Genomic DNA, 19770 nt, shown 5'->3' with positions numbered 1-19770 from the left:
TGTCCTCTAAATTTGCACACCTAAAAGTGCAGCCAAACAGCACAGCAGCTGAAACCACCTATCTCCAGGCAGCGCTGGTCACCAGCATTAATCAGGATCAGGGTCTGGCACTCACTGATCCCTAAACTGGAGGCTAAGATCACTGGACACAAAGGATTCAGAATTCATCTGCCAATGGGTGTGATTTCGGTTACGTGCTTGAAGTTTTGACATGCTAGTTTTCATCAGCACACAGCCAACTCCTATATAATTGGTACAATTTCTCAGTAACAGACAGGGACAAAGAAACTGTCATACCAGATGTGCCCAAAGGTCCATGTCAGCCAGATATCCTGTTTCTAGGAGCAGTAAGGAATGCTCCCGACAGTTATGGGATAAGCTGCTCAAAGAGGAAGCTTGTTCCTAACCCTGTGCTTGTGTTCAGCTTGTATCCAGAAGCATGGTGGTTAATATTCCTTACACATTTTTTCCAGTCTAATGCAAATATGGATTTTTTTATTCTTTATTTGTCTAGTCCTTTTTTTAAATAAAATCCTGCTAAGCTCTTGGCCTTATTACTATCTTGTGGCAATGAATTCCACAGATTAATTGTGTTGTGTAAAAAATAAAAGGCATTTCCTTTATCAGTTTTAAATGTGTTCATTTTTTTACCTCCTCCACAGGGCTTTGAACACTGCGACCATTTTTTCAGAGCCCATTCATATGTTACTGAATCATCTTCCAAAACATTGTTGTTATCTACATTTAAGGAGTCTTCATGGATCATGTACTTGTAAGACAAAGAAACCTTGGCACCACCATGAGGAATCACCTAGTCAGCAAACCAGACAAAATAAAACCTTTAAAAAGCTGATATCAATTTTACAATGACAATCATGACACAGATATAAAAACATCCCCCAAGAAATTTAAACGTTTTAATCCCATTAGAGCTGTTCTTGCTTTAAGTATCTCTGTATCCTTGGAACACAGGGATTCTTATACTGTACATTTAAATAGGTCGTCACTGCTTTGGATTGATTTTTCTTGCCAGTGTTGCATTGACTTTAAAGCGCTACATTTTTCCATTTCCTATTCTAAAGGAGAGAAACATTAGGGTACAATGATAATGGTGACGCCGCTAAAAACAAAGATTAATAAAAATACGAAGATTAACTAAAAAAAACAGGTAAAGAACTGTAATAACCTCTGCAATAAACACAACCTTTCTTACGATGGTCTTGCAAGTTCTATGAATAATAAACTCATTACCTAACCAAGGAATGGAGCTTCCACATAAAAAATGACAGAGCCAGCTTCCGCTATAGTACTGAAGCCAATGGGACCGCTATTCCACATGAGTAAAGGTATTGAAATCTGGCCCTTAGAGAACGTAATTTTTATTCTTCCAGCGGGTTAGATTTTCAACTGGTGTAGATCAGCACAGCTCCACTCCACTGGCTTCAGTGAGAAACTGTCAATTTACACCAGTGGAGGGTCTGGCCCACAGTATTTACACTGCATTTACTATTTTACGATGTACAGTATAATGAGCAGAGTTTGAAAGATTTGTGAATTAAAATTCTGATATGGACTAAACCACCTGAGACCCCATTAAATGATCCTCTATGTAAAAGGATCCTGTGTAAGACATTTTCAAACATGGGTGGAGATGTTGTTAAAGGGTAATGTGCATCTGACTATGATGTGCTACACTGATTTTTTTCTTAATGTTCACATCTCAGCTGTGATTAGTAAGCTGGATATCCATTAGCGAGTGATGATTTCTAGGCCATCCACAGGAAATAATTAGGGAGGTCAGATGCTTGACACACAACCCTGGAGTCTCTGTTAAACTCATTTCCGGTAAGTGGTAATGAGCGAGTTGGAAAGGGATTAAAATACATCACTTTTATTCTTAAAGCAGATGACTTAATGTGTTTCACAAAAAGGAACCTATAATATACTATAAAACATTATGACTCAGTGTAACCCAAACACTATCTTCCACAGAAGATGGTTTTCAAGCCACTTACCAGAATGACTATACCACTGCGCAAAGGCCCCATGGTCTGCACTGTTTCTCTATCGTCATCATTCCGGTATTCCCATTCTACACCCATGTCAATAAATACTTTAGAATCCGGTATGTAGTTGTCTTCATTTAAAATGAATTTCCCTGTTTCTCGATTCTTAATGGCTAGAAGTAACATAACAAACATGAATACTTGGGGTTTTCATCTCATTTCTAATATTTTTTCAGTAGAAGGCTAGCTGAGAAAGCTCCAAGATTACCAATGTCTGTTCTCTCACTGGTTTGAGAGAGAATTTTGTAGTCATTCTGCTTTACCTCATTTTGTTTTCTCACTCTGACACACTTTTTTTTTTTTTTTTTGGCCCTGTATCTCTCTGTATTTTGCTCCAGTTACTTTTCCAGGATACACCCCTGTGATCTGAACCCATCCCTTCTCCAGTTAATTTCTGTCCTATCTTCTACTATCAGAGACTGGAGTGGTCTTTGTTTTACTGATATCCCTGTGTACATCTGACTTAAGTGATCCTCAGCACCTTCAGGCTTTCCCCCACCTCATAATTTAAATAAACCAACAACCACTGGCCAAGATTTTCAGAAGTGGCTAGTGATTTTGGGCGATTCCATTTCAGGGGCTCATTTTGAGACATCTTAATAGGGCTTGATCTTCAGAAAGCACTGTGTACTCATCCTCTGAAAATCAGGCCTCTTTAAGTTGTAACTAGTTGTGCTTCAAAAACTGAGGCATCCCAGGCACCAGGCACTTTGGAAAATTTAGGCCTCTGTCAATTTATGCACCAGCAGTCTGGTTCCCTATATAGACCTTCCCTTCCCAAAATGTTCCCAGGTGCCTAATGAATGTAAACTATTCCTCTTTGCTCCATATACTCATCCATACATTGAAACCCTAAGGAGGTTTCAATGGAGCGTGGAATTGGAGGCATTTTAGAGAAAATTAAAAGGGAAAGTCTTGACATAAGACTTTTTCTAGAAAACTAAATTCAGCTCCCAGACATGTCTTACAACCCTCCACACCCTTAAAATACAGATACCAACGTGTATCCCAGCAATCCCATGGTGTTTATCTAGATGTCCATCACCAAGTGGATCTCCTGGCACCGTGTACTGATTCCTATCACTGCAGCCTGCCTGCATTTCACATCTCTATCCCCATCCCCTGGAGTAACCTCTTTGTTGCAGCAGTAACGACCCGCCTCCTCCATCTGTTAGAACGTGGGTCCTATCTAAGGGAGTCTTTCCTCCATTCCACATTGTTCCCCCCTTGATGAAACCAGCTTCCCCAAGTGGAGGAGCCAGTTCCGAGTTGGGCCTGCTCTACAATATCCCTATATCCTGCTTCTATCAACCATTTCGGTCTCTTTTTCCCTCAAGTCCAGCAAACACAGCCTGAAGCTGCTGCACTTGGATTCAGAGTCATGAGCTGTTTGTGCTGGGTACAGGTAGGGAACATCTGGGCACAAGGAAAGTGTCATATGTTCTTCAGCCTGGGCAGTAAAATAGGTAACACCGCACATCGGTTTCTCTGTTGCTGGTCTTCTACACATCACCCCCTTTATACTGGGGATGAAGGAAGTGGCTTATCTTGTGCCATGGTACTTGGTTGCCCTAAGTTTTGTGTTGAAGTTAGAAGATAAAGTGTTTCTTTATTCACTATATACGTTTTAATCCACTCCATTCACTGACAGCAGACTGAGCAGCCTGTTCCTCTCAGGAATGACCCTTTTCCCCAATGTCCACACTCTCCTGGGCTCACTCTCGCAGTGCCTCGCTCAGTCCAGGGTCCTGAACTATAATTATAGTAGCAGTACGTATAGGCTTGTGAAGAAGCAGCAGATTGAGGGGAACGGGTGGTCATATTAATGCAAGTGGTTTACCCCAAATGAAGAATGAGTCTAGTGCGATTCCTGAATTGGTCACCATTCTGATCTGCCAGGGGGCAACGAATGGCATTTTAAAAAAATTATTAAAAAAAAAATTAATGGAGATATCTTATCTCCTAGAACTGTAAGGGACCTTGAAAGGTCATCAAGTCCAGCCCCCTGCCTTCAGTAGCAGAACCAAGTACTGATTTTGCCCCAGATCCCTAAGTGGCCCCCTCAAGGGTTAAACTCACAACCTTGGGTTTAGCAGGCCAATGCTCAAACCACTGAGCTATCCCTCCCACCCCATGCTTAAGGAAGCATTTACTAAAGAGAAGCTTGAATGATTCATAGCAGAATTAGCAAGCCATTTGCTGTGAATCCACTTCCAATTAATAACAACCTATCAGACATTGCTTCTCACTGATCCCATTGCATTGTAAGGAGAGGATTTCAATTACTGTCTAAATTTTGTAATTGATTGGACATCCTAGCATCATTACTATTAACAATGGTGCAGAATTTGAAACAGAGAGAATGACAGTGCTATGCTTTGGAGGCAGCTGGGAAGAAGCTGAATACAGGATGCATATTGTGAAGTATACACGTGAAGACAATGCAAATACTATCACATCCTCTAATGAAATTCATCACCCCATACAGCAGCAGACACACACTGATTCTGGGATCATCCTGCAAAGGTGCTAAGTAATAAAACATGAGGGAATTAGGATCCAATTTTCTAGTAAGTTTCCTAGTTTGTGCATGTAAAGGGAGGAGGGTTCTTACGCGTAGACCAATGCACAAACACATTACAAGCTTGAGGGGTGGGGGAGAAGCAAACTAAGCCTGTACAGAAAATATATCACAAATCAATACTCACCAAGATTATGAATGGTGGCATCTGTTTCTTGTACAAGCAAGTGCCTTGCACCAGCAGGAATTTCAAACATCTTAATGTACCCTTTATTGCAATATTAAAAAAAGCAATAACTGGTCAATACAATAAAAACAGGGCAAGTCTGTTTTACTATATATAAATGGATTTATTTTACAAAATTCAGGATGTTTTAAAGCAAGCTGGGCATAAGCAATTATGCTATTCCTATCCCTCCATCAGGTAACAAGAGAGGAAAGAGACAGTGACCTCTGGGTTAACAAAAACAGCTTGAATTTCATTAGCAAACTGATGCCACTTCAGACCAAAATGGTTCCTATCTCCCCAAGTGACCACACACAATGTAGAAGAGGAGGACATCCAGGTTCCAGACTGGTAATGACTGGAGATAAGATACTGTCATAGCATTCCATGGAATCAGATTCAATAGATGAGCTACATTAGTATGCAGAGACATCTGCAACACAAATCGGTCTAGAAGTCTCTTGGGGGGGAACCATTAAAACCACTTCCCTGTGCCGAATGTAGCAGGCATAGGCCCTGATCTTAGCATAGAGGGATGACAACCTGGAAAAGCTCTTCACATACTTCCAAACTCCAGACCCATCTCAAAGATAAAGTCCTGACAGTGTCTGCTGGAATAGCTAAGCCTAAAACTATCTGCAATAAGCCTGTGTTTGTCATGGTAGCAAAGAGATCCAGAGTGAACAAACAAGAGAACTCACTGAAATCATTCACCCAGAACAATACATCTTGAATGAACTGACCTGGTTTCTTTGGTGTCCTGGAGAACGTTCCTTTCACCACCTTGCAGTGGGAGTTATCTCCACCACAGACACCACACTTATCCTCTTGCTTAGAGGAACCTATTACCCTGTCACATCCAACTTTCTGTGAGCAGAGAGGAAAGACAATGCTATTTGTTTATCCAAACTTTAACTCAAATGATCCTTGGATTCAGATATCAAAAATAGGTTTTTAATATTAGCTAAAAAATTATAGTACTTCCCTAGAGTGCACATTGGTAAACATACACATTTCCAGTCATCACAGTAATTGTAGCTTAGGTAAATATATTTTGTGATTCATTAGGGTCCTGGTTCAGGAAAGAATCACTATTAACTCAGGGGTCTTCAGCCTGTGCTTAATTTTAAACAAATGCTTAAGTTACACTGGGATTTAAGCACCTGCTTAAAGTTAAACACCTGCAGAAGTGGTTTGTTGAATCAGGGCTATAATTCTGTTGCAAACTGTAATTTAAAATACTGATGAATTATAGCAGATCCCAATTTATACAAATTGTTGGTGATTATTGCCAGATCAAATAGATACAGCATACACATCAGCTACCTCTTAACACCACTTTCTTCAAAAGTTGCTGTATGTTCATATTTCACTATACGTTCCATCGTCATCAAACCTTATGAAGGAAAAGCTTCACTGAAAGCTAACGGTCACGGTTCATCTTAAAAAACACTGCATATACTACTACTTGTGTAGGTAGACGCTGCTGGAATCGATTCCCATGCAAAGTGATGGCAACTGCAAATATCACACACAATATTGTGACAGTAATTGTAATGAAATCTCTCCATTGCCCAAAGCGTTATGGCACTCACTTAAATATTCATTCTCAGAGAAGAACATTCAAGTGACTGTTTTGATAGTTCTTGCATCAGCTAGTCTTGAAAAATGTTAAAAGTGAAGCATCAGGAGTGATGCTACTTACCAAACAATCCCCTCGCACACAGATGCTATAAAAATCTTTATATGAGCAGCGGGTTCCATCATGTACCATTCGTTTCAAATACACTACGTCACCAGTCTCCTTGGACTCACAGTACAGTTGGCACCTTTCTTTAGCTAGAAGACAAAATGCCCCATATTTTAGTGTTTAGACAGACCCATGTGAAGAATGAATACGTTAGAGGCATGCTCAAAGTAACACCCATAAGTGAGGGAGTGCAGGCTCAGACAGTTTGGTCATGTAAGGCGCAGTCCTGACAACTATGTGGGTAAGAGAATCCAACAGAGCAAGACTGAAGGAAAAAGATGGAGAGGCCAACCCAAGAAAAAGTGGTGGGATGTCATAAAGGAAGATGTGTTAGCATGTAGTATGATAAAGGCTATGGCATTGAACAGAGCATTTTAGAGGGAGAGGACTCAGAGAGCTGTCCCCATTTGATGGGATTAACACAAGGAAGACAACAGCTAGCCAAATGTAGGGAGATGGAGACCCTAACTTCAGGCAGATCTGCCAAAGTGACTCTCTAGAGAAAAGACAGGGTAAGATAAAAATGTATGTTGCTCCTAGACTATGAAAAGAGTATATCCACCAAAATATTCAATTTATATGCACTTATCTTCATAAGAGGGTAGTGTGTGGCCCTGAATGTATTAGAACTGCACTTTCTATCATACTTTCATGAATTTAAGGCTTGTCTACACACCAAAATTGTATCCCTTTAACTATACTGGTATATAGTTAAATGGCACAGCCCCCCACATGTGGATGCAGTTATACTGGCACCTGTAGCCTTATTTCTGTCCAGGAAGGGGAATAAGATGGTATAATTATTTCAGTAAAATATCACACCCCTAACTAAACAAGATATACTGATATAAAAATGGAGCAGACCAGGTAGTTGTCTGATCTAAAGCCCACTGAAGTCAATGAAAAGAATCCCATTAGCTTCAGTGGGACAGGCTGTAGAAGAATATTTCTTACACACAGGTCTGTGGGCCACACTGTTCTCCCCCTCTCTGTGGAAGAAAATGTACATCTTGAAATGAAGCGATGAAGCTATCTGCATCTGCTCCTCTTAAAATCCCAGGTTGCACAAGAACGGAAGAAACAAGTAAAGCAATAGTGAAAATTGTTTTGGGGAGCAATTCAGACAAATGAACTACATGGGCATTTTGCCAGCAACTCCTGGTTCCCATCAACTCTCAAGTTGAATGCATTATGATTGACCTTAAGAAGAGCCTTTCCTCTATTGGGATCTGAGAAACCAGATGTGGTCAACTCTATTATCCATTCTTTGCTGAGGCCAAAATTTTAAAACTTGGCTGCCTGTTAGGACTCTTAATCCATACTAAGGAATTGAACTAAATGTCCTGATTTTAAAGATGAACATTGACTGTCGTAAAGTCTGAAATTTGTTTTTTTATCTCCCTCATCATGTTTTCAACACACTAAGGTAACAAACTAACAACCCATTCCTGCTTCCGTATCAACGGTCTGCAACGTCGCTGACAGCACAAGCAGAGGAGCCATGGATTGAACCAGCATGGAAAGTAGAACTGTCTGTTCACCCCAAGAGGGGCTCTCTCCTGCACCAGGTTGATGCACATTGGTACGTGGACCTGGGGAAGCCTGCAGTGCTAATGACCAGGTGGCACCTCATGGTTAGACAATGAATTTCTGTCTCCAGAGCTATCAGACTGGGACTAAATTTGCTAAGACAACATTAGAACAAGATGGGAATTACTAACCATCGAGATGCTCATATGGGAGCCAGTGGTGTTTTGTATTCTGATATTCAAAGTAAGGATCCCATTGTCTACACTGCTCCTCTCTGAAATCATCAGACTGCTGAGGACAATCTTGAGTGCTGCAAAGCTGGAACTCATAGGTTGGCCCCATGCATGTACGGCCTCCGTTAGCTGGGCTGTGAAGAGGAAAGAAAAATAATGGTTAACGATAGCGTTAATGAGCGAAGCAAGGGTTTTTTGTTTTTACAAATCCCTTAGGGACTGTTTCAATATCCACTGATGTTAATAATGGATATAATGCTTTCAAGACCCCTGTAATGTATTGTACTGTTATAACCAGCTTCATAGATGGGTACACTGAGGTACAGAGAAGATAAATGATCTACCCATGGGCAAAAAGTGGGTCAGTAGCAATTCTGGCAGCATATAATCCAGGAGTTCGGACTCTCAGGCTATGTCTACACTTAGGGTGGTGTGCAGTACACACCACAGTGTAACTACACACCACAGTGAAAGGTTCCGGCAGCAGGGAGGCAGCAAGGAAAAGCTCTCCCACTGCTGGAGCCTTTCACTACAAATAGCACAGTAGACGTGGGAGACACTGCTAGGGCGTTTTGAGAGCTGTGTAGGGTGTACATCCTGGGGGTTCAGGCACATCAGGCTCTCTTCTCTACTCACCTAAGCTGTGCGTCACCATCTATACTGCTATTTATACCCATGCTAGCTGTGTATGCAGTGTCTGTGCTCTACATGCCTCCGTAAGTGTAGACATACCCTGTTTTTAACCTGCACTGTGCAATACTCCTTGGTGCATTACTTTATCAGTAACTTAACAGGAATTCTCCCACAATCACTCACTGCATACAAGAAAAAAAACCTGGTGTATGTTGAACTTACTGTGGATTGTCACATTGCCGTGTCCTGTATTTTACCCCTGTACCACAGGTTCGAGAACAGGAGCCAAACTTACTCCATGCTCCCCAATTTCCATCCTGTTTCAAGATATCTGGAGTTAACCAGATGCAGTGACCTTTAAAGCAGTGCTAAAAGAGAACATTGAAAAGGTTAAATATTGTGTGGTGTCATCTTCATACATTTGAACACATACTCTGAGTACTGCATATCATTATGGTCAATGAAATCTGAACATAATACCCAGGTTTCATTTACAGGCATAGGTTATGAATTTCTTCACTTCTCCAGAAGATAAGAATGATGCCACACTGTCCTGATGTGCCTACGGTCCCAATCCTGCAAACACACCCATATTTAACTCTACCTAGGGTGACCAGACAGCAAGTGTGAAAAATCGGGACAGGGGGTGGGACGGTAATAGGAGCCTATATAAGAGAGAGACCCAAAAATCGGGACTGTCCCTATAAAATCAGGACATCTGGTCACCCTAACTCTATCTAAAGTTAAGCATGTGCATAAGTTATTGCAGGATCAGGACCTAAGTGTGTACCACTGCCCTCTATTGCCTGGAATGTCAAACCTCCTCCAGAGTTTTATGGCTCCACCTTGTGGCTGCAACCATAACTTTACAACAAATAACAGACTCTCATTTAGTACAAGTGGTAGAGACTTAAGCTTTCGGAACCAAAGATACAAAGTGCTGTCTCTCATACTATATGCACTCAGTTTATCTGGCAATGATGAGGATTCTTTCTACAATGTACAGTTTCATTACAACACATAAAATACTGTGTACAGAGGAGGGAAAGGGTGCACCCACACATTGTGCTGAGAGCTTTAAGATGCACAATTACTGTCACAGTATGTCTACCCTTTGAGCAAGGGGTGTGATTACCAACTCCAGGAGACACATCCATGCTCACTCTGATTGAGCTAACGCTCTAAAAAATAGAGCATAGCCATGTAGTGCGAGCATCAGGAGGGGCTGGCCGCCCCAAGTATGATCCCGTCCGAGACCATAGACACATACCCGGGGCTGATACCCTTCCCATTGCTCATGTTGCTGTGCCTACACTGTATTTTTAGCACATTCGCTTGATCAGAACTAGTGTGGGTATGTCTCCTCAAGCTGGGAATCACACAGCCAGCTTGAAGTGTAGACATATTAGAAGAGAAATGGCATTAAATGAATACTTAGCATTTTATCTATTCAATGCACTGTACCAGACATTAACTAATTAATCCTCACAACAATCCTACAAAGTAGGTAAGTATTATTACCCCAAAGTACAGGTGAGAAAAGAGAGTGAAATGACTCTCCTAAAAACACACTGTGAATCAATGGCAGAGCCAGGATTAGAACCAAGGGCCACCTTACTCCCAACCCTGTGCACGTTCTTCTAGATCACACTTAAAATCATGGAAAGTTTTTCACTGTGAGATCATTAAATCATGAAATACTCTTCCAAAGGAAGTGGTGAAAGCCCCATCCATGCAGAAGTTCAAAACCAAACTCGACAAAACACAAGGTAAAACACAGAGAACAATTCTCAATAATCATACATTAGAGCAGGGGTCTCTAACTCAATTTACTTTAGGGCCAGTGCCAGTCCTCAAATCCTCCCAGCGGGCCAATAATGTCACTCATGTCGCCCAGAACCTGCCCCCCAAAACTCCACCCCCCACCTGCCTAAGGCTCTGGGACAGAGTTTGGGTGGGGGAGGAACTCTGGGTTAGGCGATTGGGGTGCAGGCTCTTGGAGGGAGTTTGGATGCAGAAGGGGTGAGAGGTTGGGTTCTGGGAGGGAGTTTGGATGGGAGTGGGAGTCTGGGGTGCAGACTCTGGGAGGGAGTTTGGGGGCTGGGGGTGTGTGGGGAGGGGGTGCAGGCTCTGGGAGGGAGTTTGGGGGCTGGGGTGTGTGTGGGAAGGGGGTGCAGGCTCTGGGAGAGGGTCGGGGGTGCAGCACTTACCCAGGGCTCCAAGGCGGGGTGGGACGGGCCGGGGGGCCACCATGTGCTGCTGCCCCCAGGCATCACTCCCGCAGCGTCCCATTGACTGCAGGGGCGCTCGGAGTGGGGGCAGCGCATGGAGGCACAGCCCTGCCCTGGGGCCACCTAAAAGGTTTTCTTCATCTCCATGGCTATGTCTACACTGTACACCATTTTCAGTGGTGTGTAGCTTACATTTAGCTAACTACAAGCCACGGTGAAAAACACACCATGTCCACACTACAGTGTGTAGCGACACGTCAGTGAAAGGCTCTGGCAGAGGAAAGGAAGCTCTAGTTACTCCCCATTGCCAGACACTTTCGCTGCAGCGAGGAAAGGCTCTGGGGGGAGGGGGAGGAGGGAAAAGCTGCTCACCCGCCGCCAGAGCCTTTCCCCACTGCTGGAGACTTTCCCTCTGGTGGCAAAGGGCTCCAGCAGCAGGGAGCTGGCAGCCTTTCCAGCTGTTTCCCGTGGACAGGAAAGGCTCCAGCAGGAGGGAGGCAGCAGGACCCTACATTGCTAAAACTAGCAGTTTAGATGGGAGGCAGGGCTTGGGCCTGTTGAGAACATGTAGAGTATGTACTCCAGGTCCGTATGTCTTTACTGACTTAATCGATGCCTCACTGTCTACATTGCTCTGTGATTTCGGATTCAATTTCAAATATAAGAGTATAGTGGTCCTAAAGAGTTTGAAAGCTGCCCCTTTGCTAAACACCAAAAAGTTTCCATCTTTTCAACTTTCTCCCCTCCCTCTTCAACGAGACCCCCTAATACCTCAGAGCCAAATTCTCCAGTCCTTAAGAAAGATCCCCACTGAGGTTAAGGACAGCAGAATTTGGTCCTTACTTTTCATCATTCCTATAACAGTTACACTGATGAAATGTGGGTGCCAGGAGATATTTTATAACCAGTAATTATTTTAGACTCCACTCACACTGTAGTTGGTCTGTTTTAACAGTTCCTGTCAAGGGGAGAAGCCTGGTTCTCACACACAGATGGCCATAACAACAAGTGCAATCATTCACTTACTTTTCTTCTCATTCAAGTCAACAACAAAATTTTACACAGCTTAACAAGCCTGAGAATCCAAGAATTTGGCAGCCAGTACAAGCAGAGCATATGGCCAAATGCATGCTGCCAGCAAAAACAAAAAGAGAAGATTTAGAACACAAAATCTTCCTTAAAGCGTAGAGTGATTAGTGCTCAGGAAGACAAATTCTTAGAAGTGATGGACAATCATCAAGAAAGTAAATAAAAAGGGGAATAATTAGTAAAATTGTGACGATGTATTTTACTGATTTGCTGAATTGTTTAGTGACTTTGAATCACTATTCAGATTATTTATTGTGTCAGTAATTTGGTTAGACAACAGCTCACAAAAATAGAGGAGAAACTTGGTTTAAGATGTTGATTTTCTATCATGACTGTAAAATACTCTACGTCAAAACATAATTAAAGGATCACATTCATTCCAGAGGAGCATGAGAGTCAGTAAGGGCCAGATTCCAACACCCTTACTAACATCAAGTAATAACTGGACAGTATCACTGATCTCAACTACTCGGTGGTATCAGTATTTGGTCCTCTATGCCAATGCCTTATGTCAAAGCAAAACTGGGGCATTGGACTATATGTATATGGGGCTCTAACACAGGTAAACTCTACCTAACAAATCCCAAATCTCTGCTCCTGACGGGTCTCATCTAAAGACATGAATACAGATGGCAATGAATTTAAGAAACAAAGAGTAGCATGTACATATTTTTGATGAAAAGCTTTATGAAGGAGGTGGGTTACCCACAAAAGCTATTTACGGTGAATTTTCTCTAGCCTCATGTCAATGCTAATTCTCTCATGCTTCATAAGAATTTGAAAGTTCAGTGCTGCACCCTTCTCAGATTCCCTAGTGATGCCAGTCTGGAGGCAGGGCGTAATCTGAACAACAGTTGAAGGATGGCTGGAGCCTGCGTGGAAGCATGCATCAGGCTGTCAGTCCACATTTCAACATTGTTTGAGAGAAGATGACTCAATATTTCCTGGTCTGCAATTATCCAAAAATCCTTCTCTCACCATCAAAGCTTTGAACCATCAGGTGTACACATTATTCTCTGACTCACCCAGCCTATATGAGATCAACTGCATATTTACAGCTTACTATGAAATGATCTAGTGCTTGAACTCAGGGGGCAGAGGACTACTGAGAGGCTCACAAAATGGTGAGTTAATAGAAGTGAAGTGCTGTTGGCGCTGTTGCTCAAGGGAAAGAAGCTGTCTCAATTTTCACTGGAGCAGTTAGTCCTATGTTGGTTGCCAGTCTCCACATGGTAAACATGGAAGCTGAAGTTTAGCCATCAAGAAACATGCAAAATGAGTCATCTCCAGCTCTGCCAATTCTTGTTTTGAGATGAAAGGAGAAGAGTTTGCAGGGGAAGCTTGCACTGGAGAACAAGATCGGTAATAGAATCCAGCACGGTATTACTTTTGCAAGGGGGAAGGAGCGTGAGGATGTCAAATATAAATAGCTTGATCTCCAGTGTAATGAAGGAACCTGGATTCTTTCCTTCCCACCATTAACCCAGTTAACTTCTTAATCAGCTGGAGAAGGGCCAATTGGAACCTCTATTCCTAGCAAAAACAGAGGTTTTCATTTTAATTATGTAACTGACATTAAAGCACAAACAGTTTTTTGGTAAGAAGGAAAAAAAGGGAGGGTAAACGTAAACTGTTTTCTGAGTGGAAGAGGAGACAACTCTGCTTGTAGTCTCGCCTCTTTTTTGGGCAGAAGGGACAGTCAAAAACAAGTGCAATTTCCAGGAGAGGAAGTTTAAATCTATTACAGTAAAAGGTTCTACTGCTGACTAATTTCAGCTGTTCTTTGAAGCAAAAAGTGTACATGCCAAGAAGGAGCCAGTGTGTTGCTAAGGTAGCAGTTCTCAACCAAGGGTCCACAGCCCCATGGGGATCCACAAGCAGGTTTCAGGGTGTCCGACAAACAGGGTTGGCATTAGACTCATTGGGGCCAAGGGCAGAAAGCCCACGTTGCCCTCACCCCACCACCCGGGGCTGAAGTCAAAACTCGAGCAGCTTAGCTTCACGGGGCCTCTTGTGGTGTGGGGCCCCAGGCAACTGCCCTTCTTGCTTTCCCCTAATGCCAGTCCTGGCTTTTATATGCAGAAAAACAGTTGTTGTGGCACAGGTGGGCCGTGGAGTTTTTATAGCATGTTGGGGGGGTGGAGGGTTCAGAAAGAAAAAGGTTGAGAACCCCTATTCTAGGGACACTGGCACTTCCAAATTAATTTGCAAGAGAGGGCTGGTAAACCTTCTTTTTGTGTCTGAATACGTTATAAGAGACATTGCTTGCTCTATTTAGGGCACATCCCTGTTTTTCAGTCCAAACATTTGTAAGATAGTCCCAAACTCTGTCTGTATGTTAGGGTTTGTGCTTCTCCATCTCCTCCATGCTGTGCTGAGATCCTACCATGGAGAGATTTATGTAGACTTCCCCATCATGGCAGAGCATTGCAGGGCTAGGCCAACCTGTTCCATCCGTTCAAGCATATTTAGTTGTGAAGTATCAAGTGAAGGCTGTCGCATAACAATGGGCTCTGCAAGCCAATAAAAGTTCCTTTGAGTGGCGAGTCAAGTATTCTCACTGTCTGTGGTGACTAACTTATCCAACTGTCTCCTGAGAGAAGTGGAGTCTGCTTTCTCACTGGGAAATTATCTGGACTGCCTCAAGTGCATAGTAGCCTTGTCAAAATACTTTTTTCTTGGTCAATTTTTTAACAATATATTTTAATGTCAATATTTAATAATTTCTGTGCTTTTATGAAGGAGGGAAAAAGAAAGGGTCAGCTTGGATCATCTTCTTGTTAAAATGGTGCAAAGAAGGAAAACAGCTGCTAGGTCAACTGTGTACTTGGAGCTTTGGTTTATGTGTCAACGTTCAAGAATAATGTCAACTTTGTTGGCACTGAAAGATTCATAGATTCTAGGACTGGAAGGGACCTCGAGAGGTCATCGAGTCCAGTTCCCTGCTCACATGGCAGGACCAAATACTGTCTAGACCATCCCTGATAGACATTTATCTAACCTACTCTTAAATATCTCCAGAGATGGAGATATGAGGCTTCTTATCTCTCTAACAACAAAATAAACGAGTGCCAGGTGGCATAAGCCTTCATACTCCTCTCTGCAGAAAGCAGATGGATTGTAGCATGCAATTTCCTTGCATGAATGCTCTTATTTCTTGTTTCTTTCTCATGGGGAAGGGCTAGCTGCCTCAGCCAAAGCAAATGTCTCAACCAAAAAGTACTAGTTTAAAAAAACCTGCCAAACACTTTTTGATTTCATACAGTTGGAGAAGCCTGAGGCTAACAGCGGGGCTAAGAGAATCAGATACAGGTAAATATATCATCAGCTGGAAAGCATATACTTTTTAGGTCAAAGTGCATTAAGAAAATTTAAGCTTTGTATAGTTGCTCATTATCTGCAGATCTTACAATGCAATTTATGCAATATATTCAACTTCATATTAAGGCTCCTATCCCATAAGGATTTGTGCAAATGCTTCACTTTACACATGGGAGTAGTCTCATGAAAGTTAATGGGACTGCTCAGATCGCATAGTATTAAATGCATGCATAAATCCTTGCAAGATTAACTTTTTTTAAAAAGCAGTATAGGGCCAGATCCTGCAATTCCTCCTTGCTCAGAATTCCCTCTCAATGCTGGTAAAAATTAGATTTTTCTGCAATGCAAAACAATATATGAGTTCTCCATAAAATGTAACAAAAATTAATATTTTGCATGACAAAAGGCAGGGTTTTTCACAGTAATATTTCCTTTTCCACCTGGGAAGGAGGAAGCCAGGAAAATATTTTGTCATTTCATCACTAAAAAGAGTGAATTGTCAGCCTGTTGCAAATGAAGAAAATACAGTGGGTAACATTTCTCCATTTGCCCAATGGAAATCCATTTGAAAGTGCTGGAAGTGGCAAAATCTAACTCTTTAGAGTGATTATTTCCAATAATTCCTACACATATATTGGACTTCAGATGGAAGCATTTGAAGATAAACTGATAGGCAAAAGACTGCTGTTGGAAACTATGGATGAATTTTGGTAAATCTTGCTGGATCAGACAAATATGTAAGACATTAGAAAATGTAACAGTTTGTCCTCCTTTCACTACTTAATCTCAGAGCTGTGTCCAAGATATGGGCTGGGAATTCAGAACAAAGACTATTATGCTGCCATACAACATCTGCTGAAAATGTTCTAGTTAGCTAGTCTCTATTGTAGGTGGTCTTGGTCCCCTGACAGTTCCTTCAGTGAAGGAGAGGACAGGCTAGATTAGATTCCGTTCAGTAACATCAACTGAGGTTAGAAAAGTTCAGAGAGCAGCTATCAGTACTCTGCAAGCAACACTCTGGTGAAAATCTTTGTCCCTTAACTTGGGTTAGTCTCCATAACAACATCACAACCAGTTCTGGCATTCAGTTCCATCGGCCGTTGCAAAGCCAGAATGTTTTCATGACACACCAGTAGTGTTTAGATTGGCCCATCTTAAAGTGGGGCACTTCAATTAGTGGTGATAGCTGCAAATCTCAGAAATGGGAAACAAATGGATCTTTTTGAACCAACACCTTTAGTTAATTATTTATGGTTGTTCCTTTTTTGCCTGACATTATTCCAAAGAAAATATGTGGACAAAGTTTCAAGTTATTTTCCTCTTCCTCAGACTCTGATCAGGTAGTAAGGAATGTGGGACCTTCCATTTCATATAAAAGGAAATTGCAAAGGTAGGGCTTGACTCTCATCTCTCTGTGCTGTGTAAATGGTACAATCACACCCTTACAACATAATCTGTTATATAACAGAGATCTCGGTATGGTCCAAAGTGGGTGGTGATAGCAACAAAAATAGAGGGCAAAGAGGCAAGGAAAAGATGGCAGGAAGTTCATCTGATTTGCCTGTATTCAGAACCACCAAGTACCATCACCTTCCTGATAAATATATTGTTCATATTTAGAGCCAGCAAATTCAAATTTAAGGACACTTTTAAAACTCATGCTATTGTGAAGAAGGCTTAAGCTCAGTCTTTTTAATATTAGTTAACAATGTATTTTTTAATTTTATATAATTTTCTAAGGATCTCTTGGAAGAATACAAAATGTTTACCAAAAAAATCTGGAACAGTGTCCTTAGGGATAAAATTATTATAATTCTATTATCTACTAAAGTTTCAAATATGCATAAACTCTCTTCAATCTCCCCATAACTATAAAAATGGCCAATTTATAGAGTTAGCTGTAAAAATTTTCTCTGGTCTGAAACGCAGTATGCAACATCTCAGCTGAGGTACTGAAGATCTTCGTTTACAATGGAAACATTGGCTGATCCTTAACTATCTGGTTGGAAGCGCCAGGCTATTATAGTTTGTTAATGTCCTTTGTTTCTTTCAATTTTTGTGTGAAGTACTAAAATGAACTGATGGGCCGTGAGGAAGGGAGAGCTAGCAAAAGAAAAATAATTATATTTTTCTCTGGTTTCATAAAAACATTTAATGCAAAATCATATTGCAGATCTTAGACACGTGTATTCTGTCCATCCATGTGAAACATGGAAGACCAAGCAAAGTAGTTTTTATTGTCAGAGAAAAGATGAAATTCTGGGTTTTTTTAACCTTCTTCCAGATGAAGCTCCAAATTATTAAAGGCTGACGTGCTTCAAGATAGGACTCAAGAAAGGAATGTTGAACACTTAACAAGTGACAAAATGGCAGCTATCCTTGCCTTAACTAATTCAGTGAAGCCAGGACTTCATCCCAAATGCATACAGTCGTATCTGCTGTTCCAAAAGGTGCCAGTTCGGTAAGAGAACAACAGACAATTCACTTACTATCTATGGTATAACTGTATAACTATTATCTTCCATATAACCAACGGGTATAATTTTGATGGCAGTCAAAACTCAACCTTCTCCTGCTAGTTATTATGGATGGCTCCCATTTGCCAGTTCTCTTTCTCTCTCTGCTCACTAGCAATCTGGTAACATAAAAATGCTTAACTACAGTCATAGAAAAGAGAAATAGAAGAGACCTCCATCCTTCTCACCAACCAAGGCAGGTTCAATTAGTAAAGTTTGTTCTGAAGTGCTTTGTCCATTCAAAAGCCTCTCTCCAACATATTTGGAATGAAACTCATTTTTTTAATCATATTTATTCAATTATTTTGACATTCAAATGTTGTGCTATACAGTAATAACAGTTAAACAAGTAACAATTTTCCAGTATAGATTATGTTCAATACTGCATTTTTGTTAGATTTATTAATTGCATAAATAGCTAATTTTATATTTTTAACCAAAAATAACATTCTGGCTAATTAACTAAAAATGTTGTCTTAGGTTTGGGGTTTAATTTTTCAAGTTTTATTGCTACATTTCCCAAAGGCAATATGGTGTTAATTAATAGGAATCATCTGGGGAGGAGAAAAAGAGAAGAGATTGGGGTCCAGCAGACCACAGTGTACAGGGGGAAAGAATTTAGAACCACATGACATTTTTATCCAAAAAGAGAGGGTTCAAACCACAGCAACAGCTGCTAACATGATTTATTTGTATAAATTATGCTGTCCATTGGGGAAATGGTATGTTGCTTTTAACATCCTCTAGAAAAATCTTTTCCAAATGGTAACACTGCCCTGAAAGGGTCATTGTATAGACTGATTGATCCAAAGCCCAGGGATGACAGGAGGAGTGTTTCCATTAACGTTAATGGGTTTTGGGATCAGACCCTTAATGAGCATGCAGTTAGGTCTATAAAAGGGTAACTGATAATTACTATATGGTAGGGCTGAATAAAGTGTGGTTTCAAAAGAATAGGAACTAGCCCAAACCTTTGCCATCTGTAAGTTTCTCTCGCCACTTCCAAAACTCCTAATATTTCCCTTTGCTCCCTGTGAACCACTAAATAAGCCTCCAATATTTCCCCTCCCCAATAGCATTCACAATGGGCTCTGGCTTCTGCCCTCATAATAGTCATTATGCTCTCATCTTGGTGCCCTTGAATAGGTCTCATAGTCCCATCCTCTTTTGAAGCGACTGTCAAAAGACTCAAAAGCTAAGGCAACCTCTCTCATGTATCCAGCCTGAATTCCCACACCTGCTGTGCTTTCCCCATCACGCTTATACTTCCATTTGGGCTGCTCTGACTATCGTTACTGTGGGCTTAGTTCAACTGTAATCTTCGAAATCTTATTGCTTTCTGTTGCCATGGCTGCCAATAAGCATCACTAGTGATCTAAACACAATCACACTTATATGACAGATTGTTTGCAAATGAATAACTCCTCTTGTGACCGTATCACTATGATCTGCAAATAAGTACTGCTCTATCAATGCTAGGGTGACCAGACGTCCCGATTTTATCAGAACTGTCCCGATATTTCCTTGTTTGTCCCGCGTCCCGACCGCCGTGCGGTCGGGACACTGGACAAACAAGGAAATGCTCCAGAGCCCGGAAGTGCTCGTGCCCCCCCCCCCCCCCTCCCCCCCCCTCCCCCCCCATTGGCTCCCTCCC

General features: G+C 41.6%; 1 protein-coding gene across 2 annotated transcripts in view; it reads right to left on the bottom strand.

Moving 5' to 3' along the window:
• The window catches only part of ADAMTS2 (ADAM metallopeptidase with thrombospondin type 1 motif 2), a 162568-nt gene that overhangs the window by 27359 nt on the left and 115439 nt on the right, over positions 1-19770 (bottom strand). For both annotated transcript variants that reach the window (XM_034778501.1, XM_034778500.1), the window contains exons 9-15: positions 9182-9327; positions 8285-8460; positions 6519-6652; positions 5557-5680; positions 4775-4855; positions 2016-2179; positions 652-811 (exon numbers count right to left, since the gene is read on the bottom strand). In XM_034778501.1, coding sequence (XP_034634392.1) covers positions 652-811; positions 2016-2179; positions 4775-4855; positions 5557-5680; positions 6519-6652; positions 8285-8460; positions 9182-9327 — 985 coding nt within the window. The remainder of the gene's footprint in view (positions 1-651; positions 812-2015; positions 2180-4774; positions 4856-5556; positions 5681-6518; positions 6653-8284; positions 8461-9181; positions 9328-19770) is intronic.

This window comes from Trachemys scripta, chromosome 8, assembly GCF_013100865.1.
Source record: "Trachemys scripta elegans isolate TJP31775 chromosome 8, CAS_Tse_1.0, whole genome shotgun sequence".
Classification (NCBI taxonomy): Eukaryota; Metazoa; Chordata; order Testudines; family Emydidae; genus Trachemys; species Trachemys scripta.
This window is presented reverse-complemented; position numbering and strand designations above follow the sequence as displayed.